Source organism: Triturus cristatus, chromosome 11 (genome assembly GCF_964204655.1).
Source record: "Triturus cristatus chromosome 11, aTriCri1.1, whole genome shotgun sequence".
Classification (NCBI taxonomy): domain Eukaryota; kingdom Metazoa; phylum Chordata; class Amphibia; order Caudata; family Salamandridae; genus Triturus; species Triturus cristatus.
Genome location: NC_140594.1, coordinates 1,144,349,623 through 1,144,376,496, shown reverse-complemented (window position 1 = coordinate 1,144,376,496; position 26,874 = coordinate 1,144,349,623). Strand labels below are relative to the sequence as shown.

The following is a 26,874-nucleotide window of genomic DNA, read 5'->3' as shown; positions in this document are numbered from 1 at the left end:
ATACTTGGTGTCTGAGAAATTGTAATCAAAATCCTTTTCAATGGTAAATTTGGATTTTAAGTTATAAGTTACAATTTTGAAAATGCAATTTTTAGAAAGTTATTATTAGAAAAATGTTTTAGCTTTCTATTCAAAATATCCTATGATTTTACAAAACCAATAACTCAATTTCCTTGGTCCTTGTATTTATGCCCTGCTGTTTGATCAGTGTTTCTGCTGCTGAACCCAGGACTGCCAGCATGACTCCAAGGGCTTGTTGGCTGGCCTCCTTATCAGATCCTCAGGGACAGAAAAGGCTTCAACAATCTTGACCACATACCTGGACATAGCCTGAGTGAACCCTAACCCTGCAAGTGATGCCCCTCCAGTCCTGGACCATTGGTGGTGGTGCTAAAAGTACCCAGATAGCCAAAATTCAAAATTTGGGACATAACATATTTTTGGGCTAAATACTGCCCTGAATAGCGAAAGAAGACCAGGACTAACCTGCTCATCTATCCACCCAAGGTGCATAGACGGTCAGTTTGGCTTTGCATAGCTCCTGCTACGTTCTTCTCCGCACCAGCAAATATTGTTCAGTTGTCCTTCCGCAAAGTGGTATCCGGCCTTGTGGAAATCTAGTCCATTACAGCCTCCAGACTCGCCCCACTGGAGATTTTTTTACTTAAAAAAAAGAGATTAAGTCAGAATGTAGAAATCTTTAGAGCGACTTTGTCTAGCAGCTCTCTGATGACAACGCTCCCTTCTCAGACACTGCCTGCAGTCTTGTTGCACTGAAGGTTTTCCTTCTCAGAACATTTTCTTCAAAAGTTCTTTCAAGTCCAAAGGTAAGCATTGCCTAAGCCCAATAAACTATTTCTATTCAACCCAACTCCATCGCGGTCAGCCATTTCTCAACTTTGACCTGGTCTCGTGCGAGTACATGTCCACAGTCGGTACTTTGATATTTTAGGTGCTAGCTTTTACTTTAAACCTTAAAAATTCCTAACTCTGTTTTTACTGATTGGATTTTTGTTGTTTTGGTGTCAGATAATGTATTAAAATGTATGTTTTGTTGTGTTGTGTTTATACATTATTACTGTTTGTGTGCTGCATAAATCCTTTACACATTGCCTCTAAGTTAAGCTGGACAGCGTTTGTGCCAAGCTATTGGAGCGTTAGGCACAGATTAATTTAGTGACTCTTGTGTTTCAACATGACAGGGATTGTGGCTATTGCTTGAGCAGGGTTAATACTCCACTCAACCCCGAACCCAATTTATTACAAATGTCTCTTTAATGTATTAAAGACCCAGATAACTATGGGATGTTCGTGGGGAGCATACTTAAATGTCATGCTTGTATTCATGTGTTTGTCCTAGTTTGGCATTAAAATGAAGTGAAAACATTGATTTAGTGCTGGACGGCAACACAGGGCTGAGGACAGTGCAGTCTGGAATAGGAGAATGTAGCACTGGCTGACCTCTGCTTGAGTTTTTGCTCGTGGGGTTTAATGTTCATTGTGGGTGGATGTGTGGCATTCCTCACACAGGACAGCAGGAGAGTCAGAGCCTATGTGTCTGCATGTGGGAGAAGGGTTTTGTTGATTGGTTGAGAGGCTGGCCTTTAAATGCTATTTTATGTTCAAGTCTCTTGCACTTTGGGCCAAAGGATGAAACAATTAGCAGCTGTTAAGTTCTGCAGCAGCAGGAAACAGTACTTACATATTTAAAAAAAATGAACAGCTTTTCCTTTTTCCATCAAATTGTTGTACTGTAAGCAACTAAATTATAACCACTGTTATTTCTTTGTCTTTTAGTTAAAGCAACGTATGAAAGACCGTTTTCCTGGGATTCCTTTTAACTTAAAAATGGCTCCAGGAAAAAAATAAAAACAACTGAAGACAAGGTCCAGCAGATTCCCAAGAGTGGACATCACTTCAATATGTGTGAGAGACAGGAAATTTCCACCACTGCAACGACCTGAAATATGAGTTCTTCAAACAGAAGGAAAGCCTAGTGCCCTTCTAACAGGAGCTTGTAAAGTGGGTCACAGATTAAAACTGGTGCCTCAGCAAGAGACTTCTCAGTCACATTTTGCACACATTGTTGACTTTTTTCAATGTTGGAGCACATCCACCACTGGTACAAAATGTTTTCATAGTGAGGAAGAGAGGGACCCAATGGCGTAGAGCTACAGGATGCATCACATTTTGCACATAACTTCATAGTGTGCATCATGCACATTGGTTTAGCGTGCTAGCTGGACAGACTGACACTACTATATGCATGTTGATGATCCCAAACTGTGATCGGCTGTTTACTATTGTTAATGAAATCGCCATCTTGAAATGGTGTCTTTCTTCAAATTCTGCATCTGCAACTGTACGCATACAAGTTAAATGGAGCACTCAAGCAAAGTGTTTTTCCTATTTGTATTAATAATGAAATATCTAATTGTGTTGTCTCTAAAAGTTTTTCTTTTACTTAACCTTTATGTAGCTTTGGAATGTTATAAAAAATGTGTTAAATGCTATAGAATTTGATTTGTGTCAGCTCTTAACTTTTCATTTGAGACACAAGTTGTCTACATTATCACCACAATGCAAATTCAAGGCACACCCAGTCCACAGGCACCAGTATGGCCCTGTGCATCAAACACACATGCTGCAAACCTCAAAAAAGGAAAAGATTTGGAGGGCACATTTGTATGACAGCTAATTGAAATTCATAGTTGCATATAAATCACACAGTTCATATTTAGTATGAAAAACTGAATACAAAAATATCTTTAGGTTAAGTTTGCCAATGTCATTGCCACAATTCTCCCCTAGATGTGCTCTCCTATTTCTCCTAGGCAACTAAGTCAGATTTTGACCAGCGAGGTACCTTTAAACCCATTGGTTGGTGGCATGTAGCCTGTGGATGAGTATGCATTCTTGACCTGGGGGGCTGGGGGGATGGATGGTCAATATGAGTTTTGGCTTTTTACTGGTTGAATTGGTCTTTCTTGGTGCTCCTATGCATTTCTTGCCTTACTTTAAGATCCCAACATAAAAAGGCGACTTTCCTGGTGGCATTTTCTGGCTGCATTGGCTTGTAGCAAAGTCGTTGGCACTGCAGGGGTAGAGAATGGCGAGGGGAGTAGGGGGTGTGATGAAGGCGGATAGAGTAAAGGCAGATCCAGTGAGGCTTGCGGTACATAGGGTTGAGCAGGAACCTAAAGTAATCCATCTGGACTTTTCTACAACCATTTCTATAATCATTTCAACTTGACTGATGTGTTGCTCCATCTATCTGAGAGAAAGAGAGGTTAATAAATAATTTGAGTCCTACATAAGTTTCCACGTGGCTATTCTAATCAGGCAAGGTACAAGGTTATAAGTAGGCCTGGGCGAAAATTTCGTTCCGTTCGCGGAAATTGCGATAATTTGACATTTTCGCGTTCCGCGGAGAGCGCGAAAATGTCAAAATTTCCGCTTTCCGCAGCTTGGCGATAATTTGTTTCTTGCTCGCGCTGTAAAATAATACATTCTCGCGCCCGCGCGATCGCCTTACCTGAATCCCTGCGTTCGCCGACAAGTTTTCTTGATCCGGTCGCGTTCTCCATGAGATGTTGGATTGTTTTTAGCCATTTGCGCTGTCTCGCGACAGTTCGCGCCCGCAGTGACGTCATGCGTCGCGCGATCACGTCTTTCTTCTCGCGATCATGCACCGCGAGACAACTCAAAACAAGATGGCCGCGCCCGCGAGCAACCACATGGGTAAGTTGGCGACCCGCAACTATGCAGAAAATCTCGCGAACATGCGGGAAAAAAAAATCCGCATCTTCGCGATATTTCCGCTTGTTTGCGATAATTTTAAACATTTTCGCGATAATTCGCGAAAGTGGATTTCACAAATTCCGCCCACCAAGTCTAAATAAGCTGCATCAGTGAGGACTAATCAAACAGTTCTTACTTTTTCTGGCGAAACTAAGAAGATTTCATAGCAGCTCAATGATGCACAGATTTCCGAAATGCTTGAAGCAAGCAGTTCAGCTGGTCTCATCTTAGACATGTTGTCTAACAACTATGCTTTGGACAAGCCTCGTGGACACTGTCTAGTCCAGCCTGTGAAACCTGTAATAGTAAGAAGCCCAAAGAGCTAATTTCTGACTGCTTTAAGATCTCCCTCCAAAGCGTTCTGTGGCACTATTACAAAGAGTTTAAATCAACATGACAGTGATGCTTCAGTCATCCCTCCCATCTTCTGAAATCAAATATTTGTTACTGCTCAGATTAACAACCAACCCACAAATTCACAGCAAATATATGAAGAAGATATATTTACAATTATAACATCTTGCAATTCTTCTCAATCTCCGGGCCCTAACGGTATTCCACCTGCCTTAATAAGAAAAGATGCATCAAATGGAGAAAGACATTGTTTCTCTTGTTAATAGATATCACTCATACAAGTTTAATTCTATCATCCTGGAAAGTTTTGCATTATCTAACCACTTCATAAGAAGATCCAAGAACCTACTGTCTTATTGCCCTGCTGGATGCAGAATGGGAAATCTTTGTTAAACTACTTTTAAAACATTTGTCACATAGGGCAAATGGAAAACAAATTATCAGATTCCATCAGACTGGCTTCCACCTGAGATGCTCAACATTTGATAATATTATAGCTTTGAACTGCTGAGTTAAGAACTCTTTACAGATCTAAGAAAAGATGGTATAAGCATGTTTCATTGACTACTCCACAGCTTTTGACAGGGTTGATAGAAATACAATCTGAACAAGGTTACATAGTTGGGGTGTTGACACCTCTTCTTCTCCTTATAAAACAGCTTTATTCTGACACTTAGGAACTATGGGAGACTATGTGAGAGAAGAAGATTAACTCTAGGAGTAAAAACATATATTGATCTGAGACAGGCTTGTATCCTTGCCCCCCTACTTTTCTCACTGTATTTAGCTGATCTGTTCACGGCATTAGAGCAATCAAATAGGGGAGGTTCTAAATTGGGCCAAGTAAAGGTGTCTCATCCCGCCTATGCCGGAAACTTGGTCATCTTATCAACAACACAAAATGGCTAACATGATTGCAGAACTACAGCAAACAGAACAGTTTACAGTTTCACAATGAATTTTGAAAACATAAAAAACTTGTTCTTTGGGAACTGACCATTTAAATATACCTGGAGAATTGGTGAAAATAGTCTTGAAACTGTAGCAATTTACACATATCGCAGGGTGGAAATACATAAACATTTTAATTGGTCCATGCATTTAACCAATCTAACCAACCAAATGAACACTATAACAAGTGTGTGATAGAAATGAATAAACAAGTTGGATGGGAATAAAAACACTATATTAAACAAAAAAAGGTAAATGAACAGGGCTATCAGACTTTTCAGCCCTTGTTAAGATGGAAATAAAAGCTCACAAGATGCTAATAAAAGTTGCCGTAAATGTGAATCAATTCAAACCAGACACAACTCTTAAGTTAAAAAACTCAAGCTACTTATGGTCCTTATATACCACTAGAAGGCAGCCATATATTGACTTTAACTTAATTACTTCGACAAAGATACTGTTTCCTAGATATTGCTTACTGGATATGCCTCTTCTCCAATGTGAAGGATGTGGAAATATTCTGAAAATAATTATGATGCCATTTGTGTTTTTCTTAAAATAATCTATTGAGCAAATATTATACATTTGTTCTACTTTAGAACAAACACACAATAAATACCTCAAAGCAATTATTATCACTAAAAGTATTAGAAGAATAAATGTTTGTTCTTTTTCTGCTTCAAAGGAGAATCATTTATGCCATGAATAGTTTCTCTTTTAAAAATAATCAGTGGATCCTGGTTGGATATGATAAATACATGTAAAAAAATAGGTCTCCTTTGATGCAATAATAGGAAATCACTAAGTTACAATTTGCTAATTTCATCCTATTTTGTCTTATAACTCATACATTTTATATGAATGCAAAATGTTGTGAGATTATTTCAATTTGTATCTTGTTTTAAACAAATGTGTACATTTTGATCATATTTTATTATTCTGTGAAGTTTTAAATAACTAATTCAATAAAAATACTACTATTACTACCAATTCAGATGCAAAGAATGGTGTCCACTCTTACAAGTAGTAGGAAAATATTTAGATGTATAACTATTAGGCATCCGCTTGTTGTGCACATGGGGTTCAAAGAAATATCAAATAGTCAAGCAAAGCTCGAGTTGTTGATGATGTTATGTAGAACCTTTGGTACCAAACTCCATGTTATTGATAGCTATGCAAATATTAAGAGTCTTTTGCTTCTTTTGAGAGTCCAACAACAGAAAGAGTTTTCAAAATAGATACTCCTTCCCCTAATCCCACTAGCCACATCATCCATAAATGCAGTTCTGAAATGTATTGTGCCCGCAGTCCTCTACCTCTATACAAAGGGAGAGGGGTCAGGGGGAAACATGCACAACAAAGCCACACCTCTTTCAGCCCCATCCCTTATTCAAAGACTGTGCCTGCATGGTTTTGAGTTCTCTGAGATAAATGGGTGGTGGAGGAGATGGCAGCTGGAAGAGGCAGAGTGCTATCCAAGTTTACCTACCTCCCTCGTATCTGTGGAGACCCGACAAGGGTGAATGAAGGTAGGTATGACAGGCAAATGCCCTTAGGTATGGTTTCAGGAAACCAGGGCACGCCAAGGGAGCACTGGGGAAGTAATCACTTTGACTGGTGCTCTCACGGCATTGCAAAACACCTTTTGTCCATCTTGTGGATACGCAGCAGTGGATAATCAAAATAGAATCCAATATTCTGCTGATTAATTTTGTTACTGTTGGCGCATTTCAATGTGCACATTTTGGGGCCCATAAAGTGTTATCGGATGAATCGAATTTCTAAACTGAGCCTGGTCAGCAAAAAAATGAATTCAATAAATGTGAATTATATGATGCTCCGCAGGAAAGACAGAGAACTGGTCAGAGTCTAACAGTCCTGACATGTTATTCCCTTGCTGCTCTGATTTTTCAGCAAATACTTAATTGCTCTATACAAATACTAAAAAAGGTGGACATTTCTGTCATTTGATACCCGAAGAAGCATGAATGAGAACAGTTTACAGAGAGTACTTGTGGTGTAGAATTACATAGGTGTCTTCCCGGTCTTCTTCCTTCTCCTGCAGGTCTTTCTGTGCCTTCTGGTGTTGGTCTCATTCTGGTCCAGTTCCAAGTCCTGTTTTTCTGGATTGCTTTGGTATTGGTGATCCTCATTCAGACCCTGGCACAACTAGTTCCTGTCACCCTGATACTTGATTCCTGAATAAGACACTCCTAGTTCTAGTCCTTCCTGACCCTCATCTTCCTGGCCCTTCTTTGCATTAGCCCTTCTTGGGCTCCTGATCCTGGGACTGCTGATTCTCACCCTGGCCCTGCTGGCCTGCTGAGTCCATCTCCACCTTACCCTTTTGTCCTGGTTCTCATAGATATGGGACTTCTAGTCTTCCTGGTTAGGGTGAACCTGAGTATCTTTGCCCTGGTCCCTGTCTTCCTGGGCCACCTTGTACTGCGTCCATGGGTCCTAGTCCTCCTTATTAGGTCCTCTTGGGCTGGGTCTGTTCATTTTGGTCCTGATCTGGTCCCATTGGTCTTTGTGACACTGGTTGTCCTAGTCCCTCAATCCTACCAGTGTGGTCCCGATACCCCAGTTCTTGGTCCTCCTGCATTACTGTACTTCAGGTCCTGGTCCCTTCGATTGTGACCCCTGTGGTCCTCCTGGCCGTGTTCCTTCTTATTCTGAACATTCTAGTCCACCTAACCCACCCCAATCTGGACCCTGGTCTTAATAGCCTTAGTCAACCTGCTCTTACCCTGACTGGTTCTCCTGTTCTTCCTTCAACAGGTCAGGATACTCTTGGCCCTGGTCCGCCTGCCCCTTGTCATCATGATTCTGCACTTACTTGTCCACTTAGCCTTGATCCTCATTGTTCCGGTCATCCTGTCCTTAGCTACCCAGCTCATTCATCCTGGCTCCTGTTGTCTCGGTGCTCTTAGCCCTGGTCCTCCTTGTCCTGGTACTCTTTGACCTGGTATGCCAGCTCCTGACACTCCTGAGCCTCTATGACTTGATCTTCATTTTCCCTTTGTTTGTGGTCCCACAAATCCTCCTTGCCCTGGTCTTCTTAGCTCCTGCCATGCTGGCTCTGTTTGCCTAGCCATATCCTTCAAATTTTCCTGAGCCTCTTCTACTAGTCTGGCAGCTAGGTAAATAGCAGAGATTTTGTAGTATTTGGCCGACATCCGGGTAAATAGTGCAAAATGTGCCTTTGTGTCCTAAATGGGCATGATGACACATTTTGCACTATATTTAAACACCAAATGCTAGTTTTGAATGTATACATAATTTCACAACATTGTTCTTAAACTGTAGGTAATGACGTGAATGTTGCTCATCCCTAGTCATAATACTCCGCTTACTGCGATGGTCACCTGGCATTGCAGCACTTGAAGACAAATGCAAAATAAATGTTGTGTGAGAACACAAATCTTTAAAATGTACCATAATATGAAAGTGCTTAAACTGACTTTTATACTAAATTAACTTTGCAAATACATACTTACTATTAGCATTTAAATAATTGAACAGTTTCACAGTTTTATTAAGTGATTTTAATGTCCACGCTCATGAGAAGTCTAATGCATGCCATAAACAGCTGACAGGGATGGAGCCTGCTGGCACATGGACCGCAGGTCACTCACTGTCTGTCAAAAAGCAACAGGCATTTTAGCATCAGTCAATTTTTGGGTTGTTTGCTGCCAGGCCTTTTCACCAGACATTCAAGGTCTACCCTTCACAAGCAATGTACACTTGTCCTGCAGGCAGTAACAAACGTATTTGTGCAGGGATCCAGCAACTTGCAGAAAGCATTGGCAAAGCCAATAGGTGAAGTCTTGGTAGCCTGACCTTTTTTTTTTGTCCCTGCTTGGTTTGACATGGTTTTTGTAAATGTTTTGTTGAGGCCCTCATGAACCCAGAAAAAGGGTTAAAAGCAAATGAATGAATGGCAGAAGTGGGCTTACCCACTGCCCACTGATGTATGTATGCCTTAGTGCGTGGATGAAAAATGTGAAGGACACAGTGAAAGACCAGTGGATGAAGAGGGCTTGTCATAGAGTTAGTATAATAAAGAGGACAATGGCCAAAGGCAAGAAGAACCAGCATTTACCAGAATTTACAGCAGGGCAATGAAGCAAGATTGTTACATGAGGAGTTAGAAGGAAGGTGGGGAGGAGTACAGGTCTTGCAGGGCTCTCTTCATGGACCTAAGATGCTACCTGGTTAGAGAACATCTTATCCTGGACGCTTTTGTGAAAAAACAAATATTATGCACATGAGAAACAGAATGAAGGAAGAGAAGGAAAACAACATTCATTAAATACACAGAAGATTGAAATATTGAATGTCAAAAGTGGAAAAATAACTTTAAACAGGGCCCGCAAGGAGGTGTGTAAGGGTCTCACATGCCATTTATGTTTATACTTGTATTTTATTTCATTTGTAGGGTAATTTTGATTGTTTGTCAATCTCACCCGCAACCTTGAGCAGAGACAGAGAGTTGAGGAGTCTCTTCTCACATAGCTGTTACAGGTCTGATCTTTTGGCTTTTGCCAGCACAGAAATGATAGTGTGGTCCTGGGTAGAATAATCTTGGGGGCGTATATACGAGCCAGTTTGTGGAGATTATGCACCACGCAATGTGGTGCAAGGGTGACGCAAACTTTACATGTGATTTACGAAGCCAAACACGGACACTTTGCCTGGTGCTTAGTGGCTCGATAAATCGTGATTAGGGCAACACAGTGTAAATCTCTGCATTGCCTTACTATGCCCTCGGAAGAAATTCCATGGGCATTGCGTGGGTGTTCCCTTGCAACTCTCATGATTTTTGACACATTCCCAGATTTACCAGAACTGGTAGACCTGGGAATCCACCCAAAATAATCACCTTCCCAGGAGAGGCATATCGAGGAGAAATATCTCCTCATTACTTCCTCTTTCTATGTGTGCTGCATTCTGCAATATGCCTCTCAGGATTGGTATTGTGCAGGAAGGTGTTCCTTCCTGCTCAAAAACAAACCTGCATGTAACACTGGCACCCTTGCACCATGATGAAAGGGTGCCTGCATTGGCGCCAGGCTGCCAAAAGGACGTCAGTGCAGGGCAAAAGACAGGAATGTGATGTATTGCCTTAAATACAGCACATTCCTGCTGTTTCCCCGTTACACAGATGCACTGCGTGCAAGTTGGTAAATAGGGCCCTACATGCATTGTCTGGTATTTATTTTCCAGTCAAGGTATGCTTAGCACTATACCACCAGCATCCCCTGAGATGCATTTGGGATTCTAGACATTACAAAACAGAGTTTAATGGCTATTTTGCACCAGTTTAAGTAGTACATTTGGTTTAGATACCAAAATGAAAATCAGAAGACAGTTTCTTGCAGATGATATTAAAATGTGGTCAATAATGGATGTGGCGTTCCTCTCTGTAAAGGTGGGTATAGGGTCTCCATTCTTGTCACAGGCACATTGTAATAAATGGAATGTAATGGAGTTCAGTAAGCTCCCATAATCATTATGAGGAAAATGTAAGTAGCCAGCCCCAACCTAGTAGGTAGCCATACACACCTGTGTGGCAGACAGGGGGCATGCTTGGATGTTAAAATCTCCTGCCCAAATTAATATAAAACTATTAGTAATAGAGAGGAAAGTTTTTCTAATCCTCCTTCAAGGGCTGACCCCACCTTCCCCCAAGTGGAGTCAAAAACATTATTATGGTAATTAACCAGTACCATATCACAGCCTCCCCTAAATGTTAGCCACAGGATTAATGAATGTGGCCCTACAGTTAATTTTTTCTTGATGTTTACCGGGAGCTTATTCGATATAAGAACCATAAGCCCCTCTTTGGCCCTGGATCAGCCTCTAGGCAACGTGATGAAAAACCCTCAAAGTAAGTGGGGGCTAAACACCAAGCTTCCTGGATACAAATAATATCAAGGTCACTTAGAGAATGAGGCCATCCTGGTAAACCCTGTTTATTCGCTAGGCCTCCTACATTCCAGGATGCAATGTTATAGCCTTCCTCTGACCTTGTACAGGTACTACTGGGAGGTGTCTAACTACATGGTACAGCTCTGGGGTGTGTTGCCCTCAGCTATATCCATGGTTAACAGAGGTGCGGCGATTAAGAAATAGAAATACAATGTGTGTAATTAATCACAGAATTGCTGTCTTCATTCCCACCCTCAAAAATCGGGAACTCCTGCATCATATCTTACCCTATCTTATGTCCATCATTGGACTGGAGGTCGCTCAATATTTGAAACCTGTTAGAAACCTCCAGAGCCTGGCATGCAGATCCAGGATTATTAGTTATAGGACATAACACCCGCATTTGGGGCTCAGGGTTCCGGAAATTACTGTAATAGAAACCCAAAGGCTGTATTGATATAATTGGCTCCATAAGCATTGGGGTATTGCCTTCATTAGGACACCCTTTTCCCAACTGGGGTCCCTAAAATTGATTATAATACAATCCCCTTTACAATGTTTCCTCTGGGGGGGCAATCCAACTCACTCTCCTTGTAAACAGGATTTGATGGGCAGCATCTACTGGGAATGAGCAATTCTTTTGAAGCCAATGTACCATTCTATTCTTCTATGAATAATTTGTTTCTGTTTGGCCTGGGTGCAAGGGAGAGACATTTACTAAAACTGCCACATGTGGGCAGCATTCCGGTGGTAAATTAATGGTAACACGAGCATCCGCTCTGCTAACACTACTGGCCCTTGATGAGTTGGGACTCTAGACGCAAGGTATTATTTAATGTCAGGTGCCTTGTATTCACATTAAGTTGTCGTGATGTATGCAGTGATTGAGCCGGAGAAACAGATAAATGATCATAGCCCCTGGGGTATGGGTTGGACGCAATGCCGGCCCCCTGGGTCTTCTCAATGTGGGGCCTAGATGCCCCCGTATTAGCCCTTGACTTATTGAGTGTTAAAGCTAATGGGGGTAAACTTTCAAGGGCCCCTTTTGCAAAACCCATAAGTGAGTTGGGGTGGTGTGTTCTAATCTTCTCCACCTCAATGGTCATAAGCTCTAGCTTCTCTCTGATGGGTGCAAGCAATGCCTACATTCTAGAAGTTATATCACCTATTAATGGTGCCCAGTGTGACTCCCCTAGGGTGTTTGGCTGGGTCACTGCCTCTGTGCATAAATAAGTTAAGGGCGAGGGGACATGTGTTCCATTGGTCATTGTAGTGGGCTTCCTACATTTCCTTTTCCTCTTGGGCATGGAGGGCAAACAATAGAAGCACAATTATCGGGGGAGGGAACTAACATTGGCTCTTGATTTGATTGAGTAGCTGACCAATCAGTGGCGCTAAAAGTGGGTGCCTCCCCTTGCTGTACCTCCAAGACTGTTGCAAAAATAACATCATTTAAAGGTACCCTGCCCCCCCACCCCAACTCCTGAGGAAAGACGTCCTTCTGCCAAATCAATTTCTTTGTAATCAAATTGACTGCTAAAGCTCAAAAAAGTTGATTGTTATCTGGGCAGATTCTGGTACAGGGGGAACTTTTGTAGCTTTACGCTAACCCATGACAGCTTATATAGATCATAAAACAGAATGATAAATGGTGCAGCAATGTCCAGAGTCTTGAATAAAAACCGATTCAAGAAAAGGTTAACAACCCGCAAAAAATCAAGGCAGTGCAAAAAAAGGTCCAAAGTTAAGACCGGGCGATAAGAATTTAAAATCTGGTGAGTTCCTCAAACACTCCATTAAAAGTTCAAGGCAGCGCTAAGAGTGCGATATGGCCACGCTTTCCCCTGAACAGCAGCTGCAGGAAGACTGTAAGTGGTGCACCCTGGGACAGACAGTCTCACAAGGATGTTGACGGGCCAGGGAAACAGCACGTGGACCCATCAAAGTTAATCTCCCATGCTGTGTGAGATGAGGCAGCGCTAAAAGTGTGAGATGACCATGCCTCCACAGAGCAGCAGCTGCAAGAAGCCTATGAGTGGTGCACCCTGGGACTGAGAGTCCCACAAGGGTGTTGATTGCGCCAGGGAAACAGCAAGTGGCCACAGCAGAGTAAATCTTCAGTGCTGAGGGGGTCGAGGCAGTAATAAAAACTAAAGATGGCTGTACCTCCCCTGAGCAGCAACCGCAGGAAGCCTGTAAGTGGTGCACCCTGGGACCGAGAGCCCACAAGGGTGTTAGCAGGCCAGGGAAACAGCAAGCGGCCACAGCAGAGCTAATCTCTGACTCTGAGGGGGTCGAGGCAGTGCTCAAAGCAAGAGATGGCCGTGCCTTCCCCAAGCAGCAGCTGCAGAAAGCCTATTAGTGGTGCACCCTGGGACCGTGAGCCCACAAGGGTGTTGACGGACCAGGGAAACAGCAAGCGGCCACAGCTGAGATTATCTCCGGTGCTGCCGGGGTCGAGGCAGTGCTAAAAGCATGCGATGGCCATGCATTCCTCAAGCAGCAGCTGCAGGAAGCCTGTGAGTAGTGCACCCTTGGAGCGAGAGTCACACCAGGGAGTTGACGGGCCAGAGAAACAGCAAGCGGCCCCAGCAGAGTTAATCTACCCAGTCATTTATCCTCATAATTGTGGATCATTTATTTCAAGGTGTAGGGTTGATCCTTTGGCGATGTCTGTCTTGACTTTCAGGGGAGACAGATAGTTGAGAAGTCTTTTCTCACATAGCTAGCACAAGCCTGCGCTTTTCCTAGCTGGCAACGTGCAAATGACAGATTGGTCCTAGGAAGAAAAATCAAGCAATATTAGCAGAGGATGGTTTCGATCCATCGACCTCTGGGTTATGGGCCCAGCACGCTTCCGCTGCGCCACTCTGCTCCCTTGTGAAAGTGCTCTCTTTATGCAGAGGAGGAGCTTTCAGCGGAGTGGCAAGGGATTGGTGGGGCTCTCTCCTCATTTGCCTAAGCACATCGCAAGGTATGCTGGGTGCAGAAAATCTTCATCTTCCCCACTCAAAGTCAGTCATAACTGAAAGTGCAGACCCTCTTAGGAATTAGCCGTTTCAGGCCTTTACCAAGACAGCAGCTCTCTGTCCCTCTCCTTTCTCTGTGATCCTAGCACTCGCATACTCAGGATTTGGCTTTACCTGGGAGCCAGAGATCTACCCGGTGAGGGCTGAGGCTTTTGAGCGTTTGGGAGCGTTGAGGACGCTGGACAGGAAACTATGCCAATTTGAAGTATCCAACCTTCCTGCTGCAGTGAGAGGCTCTTTCCGTGGAAATCTACCACTTGGAGTCCTCTCAACTTGCCCTCTGATAAAACATTTTTCTGAGCCGCAGTTACATCCGATGGTTACAAGGTGGCGCTGCATTCAGGTGAGAGCACAAGTATGCACAAAATCTTGGGGACTTTAGCCAGATTTATCGGTGGATCTTGCCTATTATTTTCAGAGGCTAGATATCGCCTAGAAATGCTTTTTAACATAGGGATGCTGGGGATATAATGTCTGGTCGGGGCTCAGCCCTTTCATTGCCTGCCCCCAGCAAAATATTTATTATCAGCACATGTGAGTGGTGAGTGCTTTATGGAAAATAGCATATATTGGGACAATGAATGTAGCAGATGAGGCAATCGAGATGTCTACCTACCTGTTTGTTTATTTTTTTATATAACGGCAGATAATTATGTTTCTGATATTTCAGTTTTGTGACATGTTGCATTAAAATATATCCTGCTTGGAGAATATATCCATATTTGCACTGCGTTGGCCGGGAATCGAACCCTGGTCAACTGCTTGGAAGGCAGCTATGCTCACCACTATACCACCAACGCCCTCTGATGTGTGTGCTCTAGGTTCCAGATACTACAACCTCGAGTTCAATGGCAATCTTGCACCAGTTCCAATGGTGCATTTGGTGTGGATACCAACATGAAAAGCAGTAGAAATTGTCTTGCAGAGGGTAAAGAACTGGGGATTGAAACCAAGGACAAAGCTGTGCAGAAGAGAAGAAATGGAAAGCAGCAGTACAAATAGTGGAAATGAGCATATGGGCAGCATCGGAAGCAAAGCAGCGAAGAGAAAGGGAGTAAATTCCATGAAATGCATAGGAGATTGATAAAAGCAGAACAAAAAGGGAAGAATGAAATTCAAAGCATGCCCCGAAAAACGTGTGAAGGTCCCACCTGTCATTTATGCTTCTAATTGGGTATCTTTACTTTCAAAGTATAGGGTTGATCCTTTGACGATCACTCTCTTGATTTACAGCAGAGACAGATAGTTGAGAAGTCTTTTCTCACATAGCTAGCACAAGCCTGCGCTTTTCCATGCTGGCAGGGTGGAAATTACAGATTAGTTCTAGGAAGAAAAATCAAGCCATATTAGCAGAGGATGGTTTCGATCCATCGACCTCTGGATTATGGGCCCAGCACGCTTCTGCTGCGCCACTCTGCTCCATTGGGAAAGTGCTCTCTTTATGCAGAGGAGGAGCTTTCAGCGGAGTGGCAAGGGATTGGTGGGGCTCTCTCCTCATTTGCCTAAGCACATCGCAAGGTATGCTGGGTGCAGAAAATCTTCATCTTCCCCACTCAAAGTCAGTCATAACTGAAAGTGCAGACCCTCTTAGGAATTAGCCGTTTCAGGCCTTTACCAAGACAGCAGCTCTCTGTCCCTGTCCTTTCTCTGTGATCCTAGCACTAGCATACTCAGGATTTGGCTTTACCTGGGAGCCAGAGATCTACCCGGTGAGGGCTGAGGCTTTTGAGCGTTTGGGAGCGTTGAGGACGCTGGACAGGAAACTATGCCAATTTGAAGTATCCAACCTTCCTGCTGCAGTGAGAGGCTCTTTCAGTGGAAATCTACCACTTGGAGTCCTCTCAACTTGCCCTCTGATAAAACATTTTTCTGAGCCGCAGTTACATCCGATGGTTACAAGGTGGCGCTGCATTCAGGTGAGAGCACAAGTATGGACAAAATCTTGGGGACTTTAGCCAGATTTATCGGTGGATCTTGCCTATTATTTTCAGAGGCTAGATATCGCCTAGAAATGCTTTTTAACATAGGGATGCTGGGGATATAATGTCTGGTCGGGGCTCAGCCCTTTCATTGCCTGCCCCCAGCAAAATATTTAATAACAGCACATGTGAGTGGTGACTGCTTTATGGAAAATAGCATATATTGGGACAATGAATGTAGCAGATGAGGCAATCGAGATGTCTACCTACCTGTTTGTTTATTTTTTTATATAACGGCAGATAATTATGTTTCTGATATTTCAGTTTTGTGACATGTTGCATTAAAATATATCCTGCTTGGAGAATATATCCATATTTGCACTGCGTTGGCCGGGAATCGAACCCTGGTCAACTGCTTGGAAGGCAGCTATGCTCACCACTATACCACCAACGCCCTCTGATGTGTGTGCTCTAGGTTCCAGATACTACAACCTCGAGTTCAATGGCAATCTTGCACCAGTTCCAATGGTGCATTTGGTTTGGATACCAACATGAAAAGCAGTAGAAATTGTCTTGCAGAGGGTAAGGAACTGGGGATTGAAACCAAGGACAAAGCTGTGCAGAAGAGAAGAAATGGAAAGCAGCAGTACAAATAGTGGAAATGAGCATATGGGCAGCATCGGAAGCAAAGCAGCGAAGAGAAAGGGAGTAAATTCCATGAAATGCATAGGAGATTGATAAAAGCAGAACAAAAAGGGAAGAATGAAATTCAAAGCATGCCCCGAAAAACGTGTGAAGGTCCCACCTGTCATTTATACTTCTAATTGGGTATCTTTACTTTCAAAGTATAGGGTTGATCCTTTGACGATCACTCTCTTGATTTACAGCAGAGACAGATAGTTGAGAAGTCTTTTCTCACATAGCTAGCACAAGCCTGCGCTTTTCCATGCTGGCAGGGTGGAAATTACAGATTAGTTCTAGGAAGAAAAATCAAGCCATATTAGCAGAGGATGGTTTCGATCCATCGACCTCTGGGTTATGGGCCCAGCACGCTTCTGCTGCGCCACTCTGCTCCATTGGGAAAGTGCTCTCTTTATGCAGAGGAGGAGCTTTCAGCGGAGTGGCAAGGGATTGGTGGGGCTCTCTCCTCATTTGCCTAAGCACATCGCAAGGTATGCTGGGTGCAGAAAATCTTCATCTTCCCCACTCACAGTCAGTCATAACTGAAAGTGCAGACCCTCTTAGGAATTTGCCATTTCAGGCCTTTACCAAGACAGCAGCTCTCTGTCCCTCTCCTTTCTCTGTGATCCTAGCACTAGCATACTCAGGATTTGGCTTTACCTGGGAGCCAGAGATCTACCCGGTGAGGGCGAGGATTTTGAGCGTTTGGGAGCGTTTGGGACGTGAGAGGATGCTGGACAGGAAACTATGCCAATTTGAAGTATCCAACCTTCCTGCTGCAGTGAGAGGCTCTTTCCGTGGAAATCTGCCACTTGGAGTCCTCTAAACTTGCCCTCTGATAAAATATTTTGTGAACCGCAGTTACATCCGATGGTTACAAGGTGGCGCTGCATTCAGGTGAGAGCACAAGTATGCACAAAATCTTGGGGACTTTCGCCAGATTTATCGGTGGATCTTGCCTATTATTTTCAGAGGCTAGATATCGCCTAGAAATGCTTTTTAACATAGGGATGCTGGGGTTATGATGTCTGGTCGGGGCTCAGCCCTTTCATTGCCTGCCCCCAGCATAATATTTATTAACAGCACATGTGAGTGGTGACTGCTTTATGGAAAATAGCATATATTGGGACAATGAATGTAGCAGATGAGGCGATCGAGATGTCTACCTACGTGTTTGTTTATTTTTTTATATAACGGCTGATTATTATTTTTCTGATATTTCAGTTTTGTGACATGTTGCATTAAAATATATCCTGCTTGGAGAATATATCAATACTTGCACTGCGTTGGCCGGTAATCGAACCCGGGTCAACTGCTTGGAAGGCAGCTATGCTCACCACTATACCACCAACGCCCTCTGATGTGTGTGCTCTAGGTTCCAGAAGTTACAACCTCGAGTTCAATGGCAATCTTGCACCAGTTCCAATGGTGCATTTGGTTTGGATACCAACATGAAAAGCAGTAGAATCTTGCAGAGGGTAAGGAACTGGGGATTGAAACCAAGGACAAAGCTGTGCAGAAGAGAAGAAATGGAAAGCAGCAGTACAAATAGTGGAAATGAGCATATGGGCAGCATCGGAAGCAAAGCAGCGAAGAGAAAGGGAGTAAATTCCATGAAATGCATAAGAAATTGATAAAAGCAGAACAAAAAGGGAAGAATGAAATTCAAAGCATGCCCCGAAAACGTGTGAAGGTCCCACCTGTCATTTATGCTTCTAATTGGGTATCTTTACTTTCAAAGTATAGGGTTGATCCTTTGAAGATCACTCTCTTGATTTACAGCAGAGACAGATAGTTGAGAAGTCTTTTCTCACATAACTAGCACAAGCCTGCGCTTTTCCTTGCTGGCAGTGTGGAAATGACAGATTAGTCCTAGGAAGAAAAATCAAGTAATATTAGCAGAAGATGGTTTCGATCCATCGACCTCTGGGTTATGGGCCCAGCACGCTTCCGCTGCGCCACTCTGCTCCCTTGTGAAAGTGCTCTCTTTATGCAGAGGAGGAGCTTTCAGCGGAGTGGCAAGGGATTGGTGGGGCTCTCTCCTCATTTGCCTAAGCATGTCGCAAGGTATGCTGGGTGCAGAAAATCTTCATCTTCCCCACTCACAGTCAGTCATAACTGAAAGTGCAGACCCTCTTAGGCACTAGCCGTTTCAGGCCTTTACCAAGACAGCCGCTCTCTGTCCCTCTTCTTTCTCTGTGATCCTAGCACTAGCATACTCAGGATTTGGCTTTACCTGGGAGCCAAAGATCAACCCGGTGAGGGCGAGGCTTTTGAGCGTTTGGGAGCGTTCGGGACGTGAGAGGACGCTGGACAGGAAACTATTACAATTTGAAGTATCCAACCTTCCTGCTGCAGTGAGAGGCTCTTTCCGTGGAAATCTGCCACTTGGAGTCCTCTCAACTTGCCCTCTGATAAAACATTTTGTGAGCCGCAGTTACATCCGATGGTTACAAGGTGGCGCTGCATTCAGGTGAGAGCACAAGTATGCATAAAATCTTGGGGACTTTTGCCAGATTTATCGGTGGATCTTGCCTATTATTTTCAGAGGCTAGATATCACCTAGAAATGCTTTTTAACATAGGGATGCTGGGGTTATAATGTATGGTCGGGGCTCAGCCCTTTCATTGCCTGCCCCCAGCAAAATATTTATTAACAGCACATGTGAGTGGTGACTGCTTTATGGAAAATAGCATATATTGGGACAATGAATGTAGCAGATGAGGCGATCGAGATGTCTACCTACGTGTTTGTTTATTTTTTCATATAACGGCTGATTATTCTGTTTCTGCTATTTCAGTTTTGTGACATGTTGCATTAAAACAAATCCTGCTTGGAGAATATATCAATACTTGCACTGCGTTGGCTGGGAATCGAACCCGGGTCAACTACTTGAAAGGCAGCTATGCTCACCACTATACCACCAACGCCCTTTGATGTGTGTACTCTAGGTTCCAGATGTTACAACGTCGAGTTCAATGGCAATCTGCACCAGTTCCAATGGTGCATTTGGTGTGGATACCAACATGAAAAGCAGTAGAAATTGTCTTGCAGAGGGTAAAGAACTGGGGATTGAAACCAAGGACAAAGCTGTGCAGAAGAGAAGAAATGGAAAGCAGCAGTACAAATAGTGGAAATGAGCATATGGGCAGCATCGGAAGCAAAGCAGCGAAGAGAAAGGGAGTAAATTCCATGAAATGCATAGGAGATTGATAAAAGCAGAACAAAAAGGGAAGAATGAAATTCAAAGCATGCCCCGAAAAACGTGTGAAGGTCCCACCTGTCATTTATACTTCTAATTGGGTATCTTTACTTTCAAAGTATAGGGTTGATCCTTTGACGATCACTCTCTTGATTTACAGCAGAGACAGATAGTTGAGAAGTCTTTTCTCACATAGCTAGCACAAGCCTGCGCTTTTCCATGCTGGCAGGGTGGAAATTACAGATTAGTTCTAGGAAGAAAAATCAAGCCATATTAGCAGAGGATGGTTTCGATCCATCGACCTCTGGGTTATGGGCCCAGCACGCTTCTGCTGCGCCACTCTGCTCCATTGGGAAAGTGCTCTCTTTATGCAGAGGAGGAGCTTTCAGCGGAGTGGCAAGGGATTGGTGGGGCTCTCTCCTCATTTGCCTAAGCACATCGCAAGGTATGCTGGGTGCAGAAAATCTTCATCTTCCCCACTCACAGTCAGTCATAACTGAAAGTGCAGACCCTCTTAGGAATTTGCCATTTCAGGCCTTTACCAAGACAGCAGCTCTCTGTCCCTCTCCTTTCTCTGTGATCCTAGCACTAGCATACTCAGGATTTGGCTTTACCTGGGAGCCAGAGATCTACCCGGTGAGGGCGAGGATTTTGAGCGTTTGGGAGCGTTTGGGACGTGAGAGGATGCTGGACAGGAAACTATGCCAATTTGAAGTATCCAACCTTCCTGCTGCAGTGAGAGGCTCTTTCCGTGGAAATCTGCCACTTGGAGTCCTCTAAACTTGCCCTCTGATAAAATATTTTGTGAGCCGCAGTTACATCCGATGGTTACAAGGTGGCGCTGCATTCAGGTGAGAGCACAAGTATGCACAAAATCTTGGGGACTTTCGCCAGATTTATCGGTGGATCTTGCCTATTATTTTCAGAGGCTAGATATCGCCTAGAAATGCTTTTTAACATAGGGATGCTGGGGTTATGATGTCTGGTCGGGGCTCAGCCCTTTCATTGCCTGCCCCCAGCATAATATTTATTAACAGCACATGTGAGTGGTGACTGCTTTATGGAAAATAGCATATATTGGGACAATGAATGTAGCAGATGAGGCGATCGAGATGTCTACCTACGTGTTTGTTTATTTTTTTATATAACGGCTGATTATTATTTTTCTGATATTTCAGTTTTGTGACATGTTGCATTAAAATATATCCTGCTTGGAGAATATATCAATACTTGCACTGCGTTGGCCGGTAATCGAACCCGGGTCAACTGCTTGGAAGGCAGCTATGCTCACCACTATACCACCAACGCCCTCTGATGTGTGTGCTCTAGGTTCCAGAAGTTACAACCTCGAGTTCAATGGCAATCTTGCACCAGTTCCAATGGTGCATTTGGTTTGGATACCAACATGAAAAGCAGTAGAATCTTGCAGAGGGTAAGGAACTGGGGATTGAAACCAAGGACAAAGCTGTGCAGAAGAGAAGAAATGGAAAGCAGCAGTACAAATAGTGGAAATGAGCATATGGGCAGCATCGGAAGCAAAGCAGCGAAGAGAAAGGGAGTAAATTCCATGAAATGCATAAGAAATTGATAAAAGCAGAACAAAAAGGGAAGAATGAAATTCAAAGCATGCCCCGAAAACGTGTGAAGGTCCCACCTGTCATTTATGCTTCTAATTGGGTATCTTTACTTTCAAAGTATAGGGTTGATCCTTTGAAGATCACTCTCTTGATTTACAGCAGAGACAGATAGTTGAGAAGTCTTTTCTCACATAACTAGCACAAGCCTGCGCTTTTCCTTGCTGGCAGTGTGGAAATGACAGATTAGTCCTAGGAAGAAAAGTCAAGTAATATTAGCAGAAGATGGTTTCGATCCATCGACCTCTGGGTTATGGGCCCAGCACGCTTCCGCTGCGCCACTCTGCTCCCTTGTGAAAGTGCTCTCTTTATGCAGAGGAGGAGCTTTCAGCGGAGTGGCAAGGGATTGGTGGGGCTCTCTCCTCATTTGCCTAAGCATGTCGCAAGGTATGCTGGGTGCAGAAAATCTTCATCTTCCCCACTCACAGTCAGTCATAACTGAAAGTGCAGACCCTCTTAGGCACTAGCCGTTTCAGGCCTTTACCAAGACAGCCGCTCTCTGTCCCTCTTCTTTCTCTGTGATCCTAGCACTAGCATACTCAGGATTTGGCTTTACCTGGGAGCCAAAGATCAACCCGGTGAGGGCGAGGCTTTTGAGCGTTTGGGAGCGTTCGGGACGTGAGAGGACGCTGGACAGGAAACTATTACAATTTGAAGTATCCAACCTTCCTGCTGCAGTGAGAGGCTCTTTCCGTGGAAATCTGCCACTTGGAGTCCTCTCAACTTGCCCTCTGATAAAACATTTTGTGAGCCGCAGTTACATCCGATGGTTACAAGGTGGCGCTGCATTCAGGTGAGAGCACAAGTATGCATAAAATCTTGGGGACTTTTGCCAGATTTATCGGTGGATCTTGCCTATTATTTTCAGAGGCTAGATATCACCTAGAAATGCTTTTTAACATAGGGATGCTGGGGTTATAATGTATGGTCGGGGCTCAGCCCTTTCATTGCCTGCCCCCAGCAAAATATTTATTAACAGCACATGTGAGTGGTGACTGCTTTATGGAAAATAGCATATATTGGGACAATGAATGTAGCAGATGAGGCGATCGAGATGTCTACCTACGTGTTTGTTTATTTTTTCATATAACGGCTGATTATTCTGTTTCTGCTATTTCAGTTTTGTGACATGTTGCATTAAAACAAATCCTGCTTGGAGAATATATCAATACTTGCACTGCGTTGGCTGGGAATCGAACCCGGGTCAACTACTTGAAAGGCAGCTATGCTCACCACTATACCACCAACGCCCTTTGATGTGTGTACTCTAGGTTCCAGATGTTACAACGTCGAGTTCAATGGCAATCTGCACCAGTTCCAATGGTGCATTTGGTGTGGATACCAACATGAAAAGCAGTAGAAATTGTCTTGCAGAGGGTAAAGAACTGGGGATTGAAACCAAGGACAAAGCTGTGCAGAAGAGAAGAAATGGAAAGCAGCAGTACAAATAGTGGAAATGAGCATATGGGCAGCATCGGAAGCAAAGCAGCGAAGAGAAAGGGAGTAAATTCCATGAAATGCATAGGAGATTGATAAAAGCAGAACAAAAAGGGAAGAATGAAATTCAAAGCATGCCCCGAAAAACGTGTGAAGGTCCCACCTGTCATTTATACTTCTAATTGGGTATCTTTACTTTCAAAGTATAGGGTTGATCCTTTGACGATCACTCTCTTGATTTACAGCAGAGACAGATAGTTGAGAAGTCTTTTCTCACATAGCTAGCACAAGCCTGCGCTTTTCCATGCTGGCAGGGTGGAAATTACAGATTAGTTCTAGGAAGAAAAATCAAGCCATATTAGCAGAGGATGGTTTCGATCCATCGACCTCTGGGTTATGGGCCCAGCACGCTTCTGCTGCGCCACTCTGCTCCATTGGGAAAGTGCTCTCTTTATGCAGAGGAGGAGCTTTCAGCGGAGTGGCAAGGGATTGGTGGGGCTCTCTCCTCATTTGCCTAAGCACATCGCAAGGTATGCTGGGTGCAGAAAATCTTCATCTTCCCCACTCACAGTCAGTCATAACTGAAAGTGCAGACCCTCTTAGGAATTTGCCATTTCAGGCCTTTACCAAGACAGCAGCTCTCTGTCCCTCTCCTTTCTCTGTGATCCTAGCACTAGCATACTCAGGATTTGGCTTTACCTGGGAGCCAGAGATCTACCCGGTGAGGGCGAGGATTTTGAGCGTTTGGGAGCGTTTGGGACGTGAGAGGATGCTGGACAGGAAACTATGCCAATTTGAAGTATCCAACCTTCCTGCTGCAGTGAGAGGCTCTTTCCGTGGAAATCTGCCACTTGGAGTCCTCTAAACTTGCCCTCTGATAAAATATTTTGTGAGCCGCAGTTACATCCGATGGTTACAAGGTGGCGCTGCATTCAGGTGAGAGCACAAGTATGCACAAAATCTTGGGGACTTTCGCCAGATTTATCGGTGGATCTTGCCTATTATTTTCAGAGGCTAGATATCGCCTAGAAATGCTTTTTAACATAGGGATGCTGGGGTTATGATGTCTGGTCGGGGCTCAGCCCTTTCATTGCCTGCCCCCAGCATAATATTTATTAACAGCACATGTGAGTGGTGACTGCTTTATGGAAAATAGCATATATTGGGACAATGAATGTAGCAGATGAGGCGATCGAGATGTCTACCTACGTGTTTGTTTATTTTTTTATATAACGGCTGATTATTATTTTTCTGATATTTCAGTTTTGTGACATGTTGCATTAAAATATATCCTGCTTGGAGAATATATCAATACTTGCACTGCGTTGGCCGGTAATCGAACCCGGGTCAACTGCTTGGAAGGCAGCTATGCTCACCACTATACCACCAACGCCCTCTGATGTGTGTGCTCTAGGTTCCAGAAGTTACAACCTCGAGTTCAATGGCAATCTTGCACCAGTTCCAATGGTGCATTTGGTTTGGATACCAACATGAAAAGCAGTAGAATCTTGCAGAGGGTAAGGAACTGGGGATTGAAACCAAGGACAAAGCTGTGCAGAAGAGAAGAAATGGAAAGCAGCAGTACAAATAGTGGAAATGAGCATATGGGCAGCATCGGAAGCAAAGCAGCGAAGAGAAAGGGAGTAAATTCCATGAAATGCATAAGAAATTGATAAAAGCAGAACAAAAAGGGAAGAATGAAATTCAAAGCATGCCCCGAAAACGTGTGAAGGTCCCACCTGTCATTTATGCTTCTAATTGGGTATCTTTACTTTCAAAGTATAGGGTTGATCCTTTGAAGATCACTCTCTTGATTTACAGCAGAGACAGATAGTTGAGAAGTCTTTTCTCACATAACTAGCACAAGCCTGCGCTTTTCCTTGCTGGCAGTGTGGAAATGACAGATTAGTCCTAGGAAGAAAAGTCAAGTAATATTAGCAGAAGATGGTTTCGATCCATCGACCTCTGGGTTATGGGCCCAGCACGCTTCCGCTGCGCCACTCTGCTCCCTTGTGAAAGTGCTCTCTTTATGCAGAGGAGGAGCTTTCAGCGGAGTGGCAAGGGATTGGTGGGGCTCTCTCCTCATTTGCCTAAGCATGTCGCAAGGTATGCTGGGTGCAGAAAATCTTCATCTTCCCCACTCACAGTCAGTCATAACTGAAAGTGCAGACCCTCTTAGGCACTAGCCGTTTCAGGCCTTTACCAAGACAGCCGCTCTCTGTCCCTCTTCTTTCTCTGTGATCCTAGCACTAGCATACTCAGGATTTGGCTTTACCTGGGAGCCAAAGATCAACCCGGTGAGGGCGAGGCTTTTGAGCGTTTGGGAGCGTTCGGGACGTGAGAGGACGCTGGACAGGAAACTATTACAATTTGAAGTATCCAACCTTCCTGCTGCAGTGAGAGGCTCTTTCCGTGGAAATCTGCCACTTGGAGTCCTCTCAACTTGCCCTCTGATAAAACATTTTGTGAGCCGCAGTTACATCCGATGGTTACAAGGTGGCGCTGCATTCAGGTGAGAGCACAAGTATGCATAAAATCTTGGGGACTTTTGCCAGATTTATCGGTGGATCTTGCCTATTATTTTCAGAGGCTAGATATCACCTAGAAATGCTTTTTAACATAGGGATGCTGGGGTTATAATGTATGGTCGGGGCTCAGCCCTTTCATTGCCTGCCCCCAGCAAAATATTTATTAACAGCACATGTGAGTGGTGACTGCTTTATGGAAAATAGCATATATTGGGACAATGAATGTAGCAGATGAGGCGATCGAGATGTCTACCTACGTGTTTGTTTATTTTTTCATATAACGGCTGATTATTCTGTTTCTGCTATTTCAGTTTTGTGACATGTTGCATTAAAACAAATCCTGCTTGGAGAATATATCAATACTTGCACTGCGTTGGCTGGGAATCGAACCCGGGTCAACTACTTGAAAGGCAGCTATGCTCACCACTATACCACCAACGCCCTTTGATGTGTGTACTCTAGGTTCCAGATGTTACAACGTCGAGTTCAATGGCAATCTGCACCAGTTCCAATGGTGCATTTGGTGTGGATACCAACATGAAAAGCAGTAGAAATTGTCTTGCAGAGGGTAAAGAACTGGGGATTGAAACCAAGGACAAAGCTGTGCAGAAGAGAAGAAATGGAAAGCAGCAGTACAAATAGTGGAAATGAGCATATGGGCAGCATCGGAAGCAAAGCAGCGAAGAGAAAGGGAATAAATTCCATGAAATGCATAGGAGATTGATAAAAACAGAACAAAAAGGGAACAATGAAATTCAAAGCATACCCCGAAAAATGTGTAAAGGTCCCACCTGTCATTTATGCTTCTTATTGGGTATCTTTACTTTCAAAGTATAGGGTTGATCCGTTGAAGATCACTCTCTTGATTTTCAGCAGAGACAGATAGTTGAGAAGTATTTTCTCACATAGCTAGCACAAGCCTGCGCTTTTCCATGCTGGCAGGGTGGAAATGACAGATTAGTCCTACGAAGAAAAATCAAGTGATATTAGCAGAGGATGGTTTCGATCCATTGACCTCTGGGTTATGGGCACAGCACGCTTCCGCTGCGCCACTCTGCTCCATTGTGAATGTGCTCTCTTGATGGTGAGGAGGAGCTTTCAACGGAGTGGCAATGAAGTACTGGGAATTTTAAGCCCAGCGGTGCAGGGGAACACACCCTATGACTTCGGGTTTTTCCTGTTTCAGACCTACAGAAACACAGAGTCTTCTGGGTGAAGTCAAAGATCAGTTTATTGGCTGCAGACCAATTACAGGTATCCGAGAAGTACAACAGCGTGTATGTTCTCAGGAGACTGCTTCAAGTTACAGAAACGAGCTTCTCCTTAAATACAAAATATCCTGCTTCAGGCACACATTCCTTGTTTTATGATATGGCCATATAAATGTATACATTACAAACGAAA

At 43.8% G+C, this 26,874-nt stretch overlaps 1 protein-coding gene across 1 annotated transcript in view; it reads left to right on the top strand.

The window, feature by feature from the left end:
* LOC146788598 (tenascin-X-like) overlaps positions 1–6,096 on the top strand; it is a 694,637-nt gene extending 688,541 nt beyond the window's left edge. Inside the window, exon 49 of the mRNA XM_085633173.1 lies at positions 1,798–6,096. Within this exon, the coding sequence (XP_085489299.1) occupies positions 1,798–1,869 (72 nt within the window). The 3' untranslated portion in view covers positions 1,870–6,096. The remainder of the gene's footprint in view (positions 1–1,797) is intronic.
* The last annotated feature ends 20,778 nt before the right edge of the window (positions 6,097–26,874 follow it).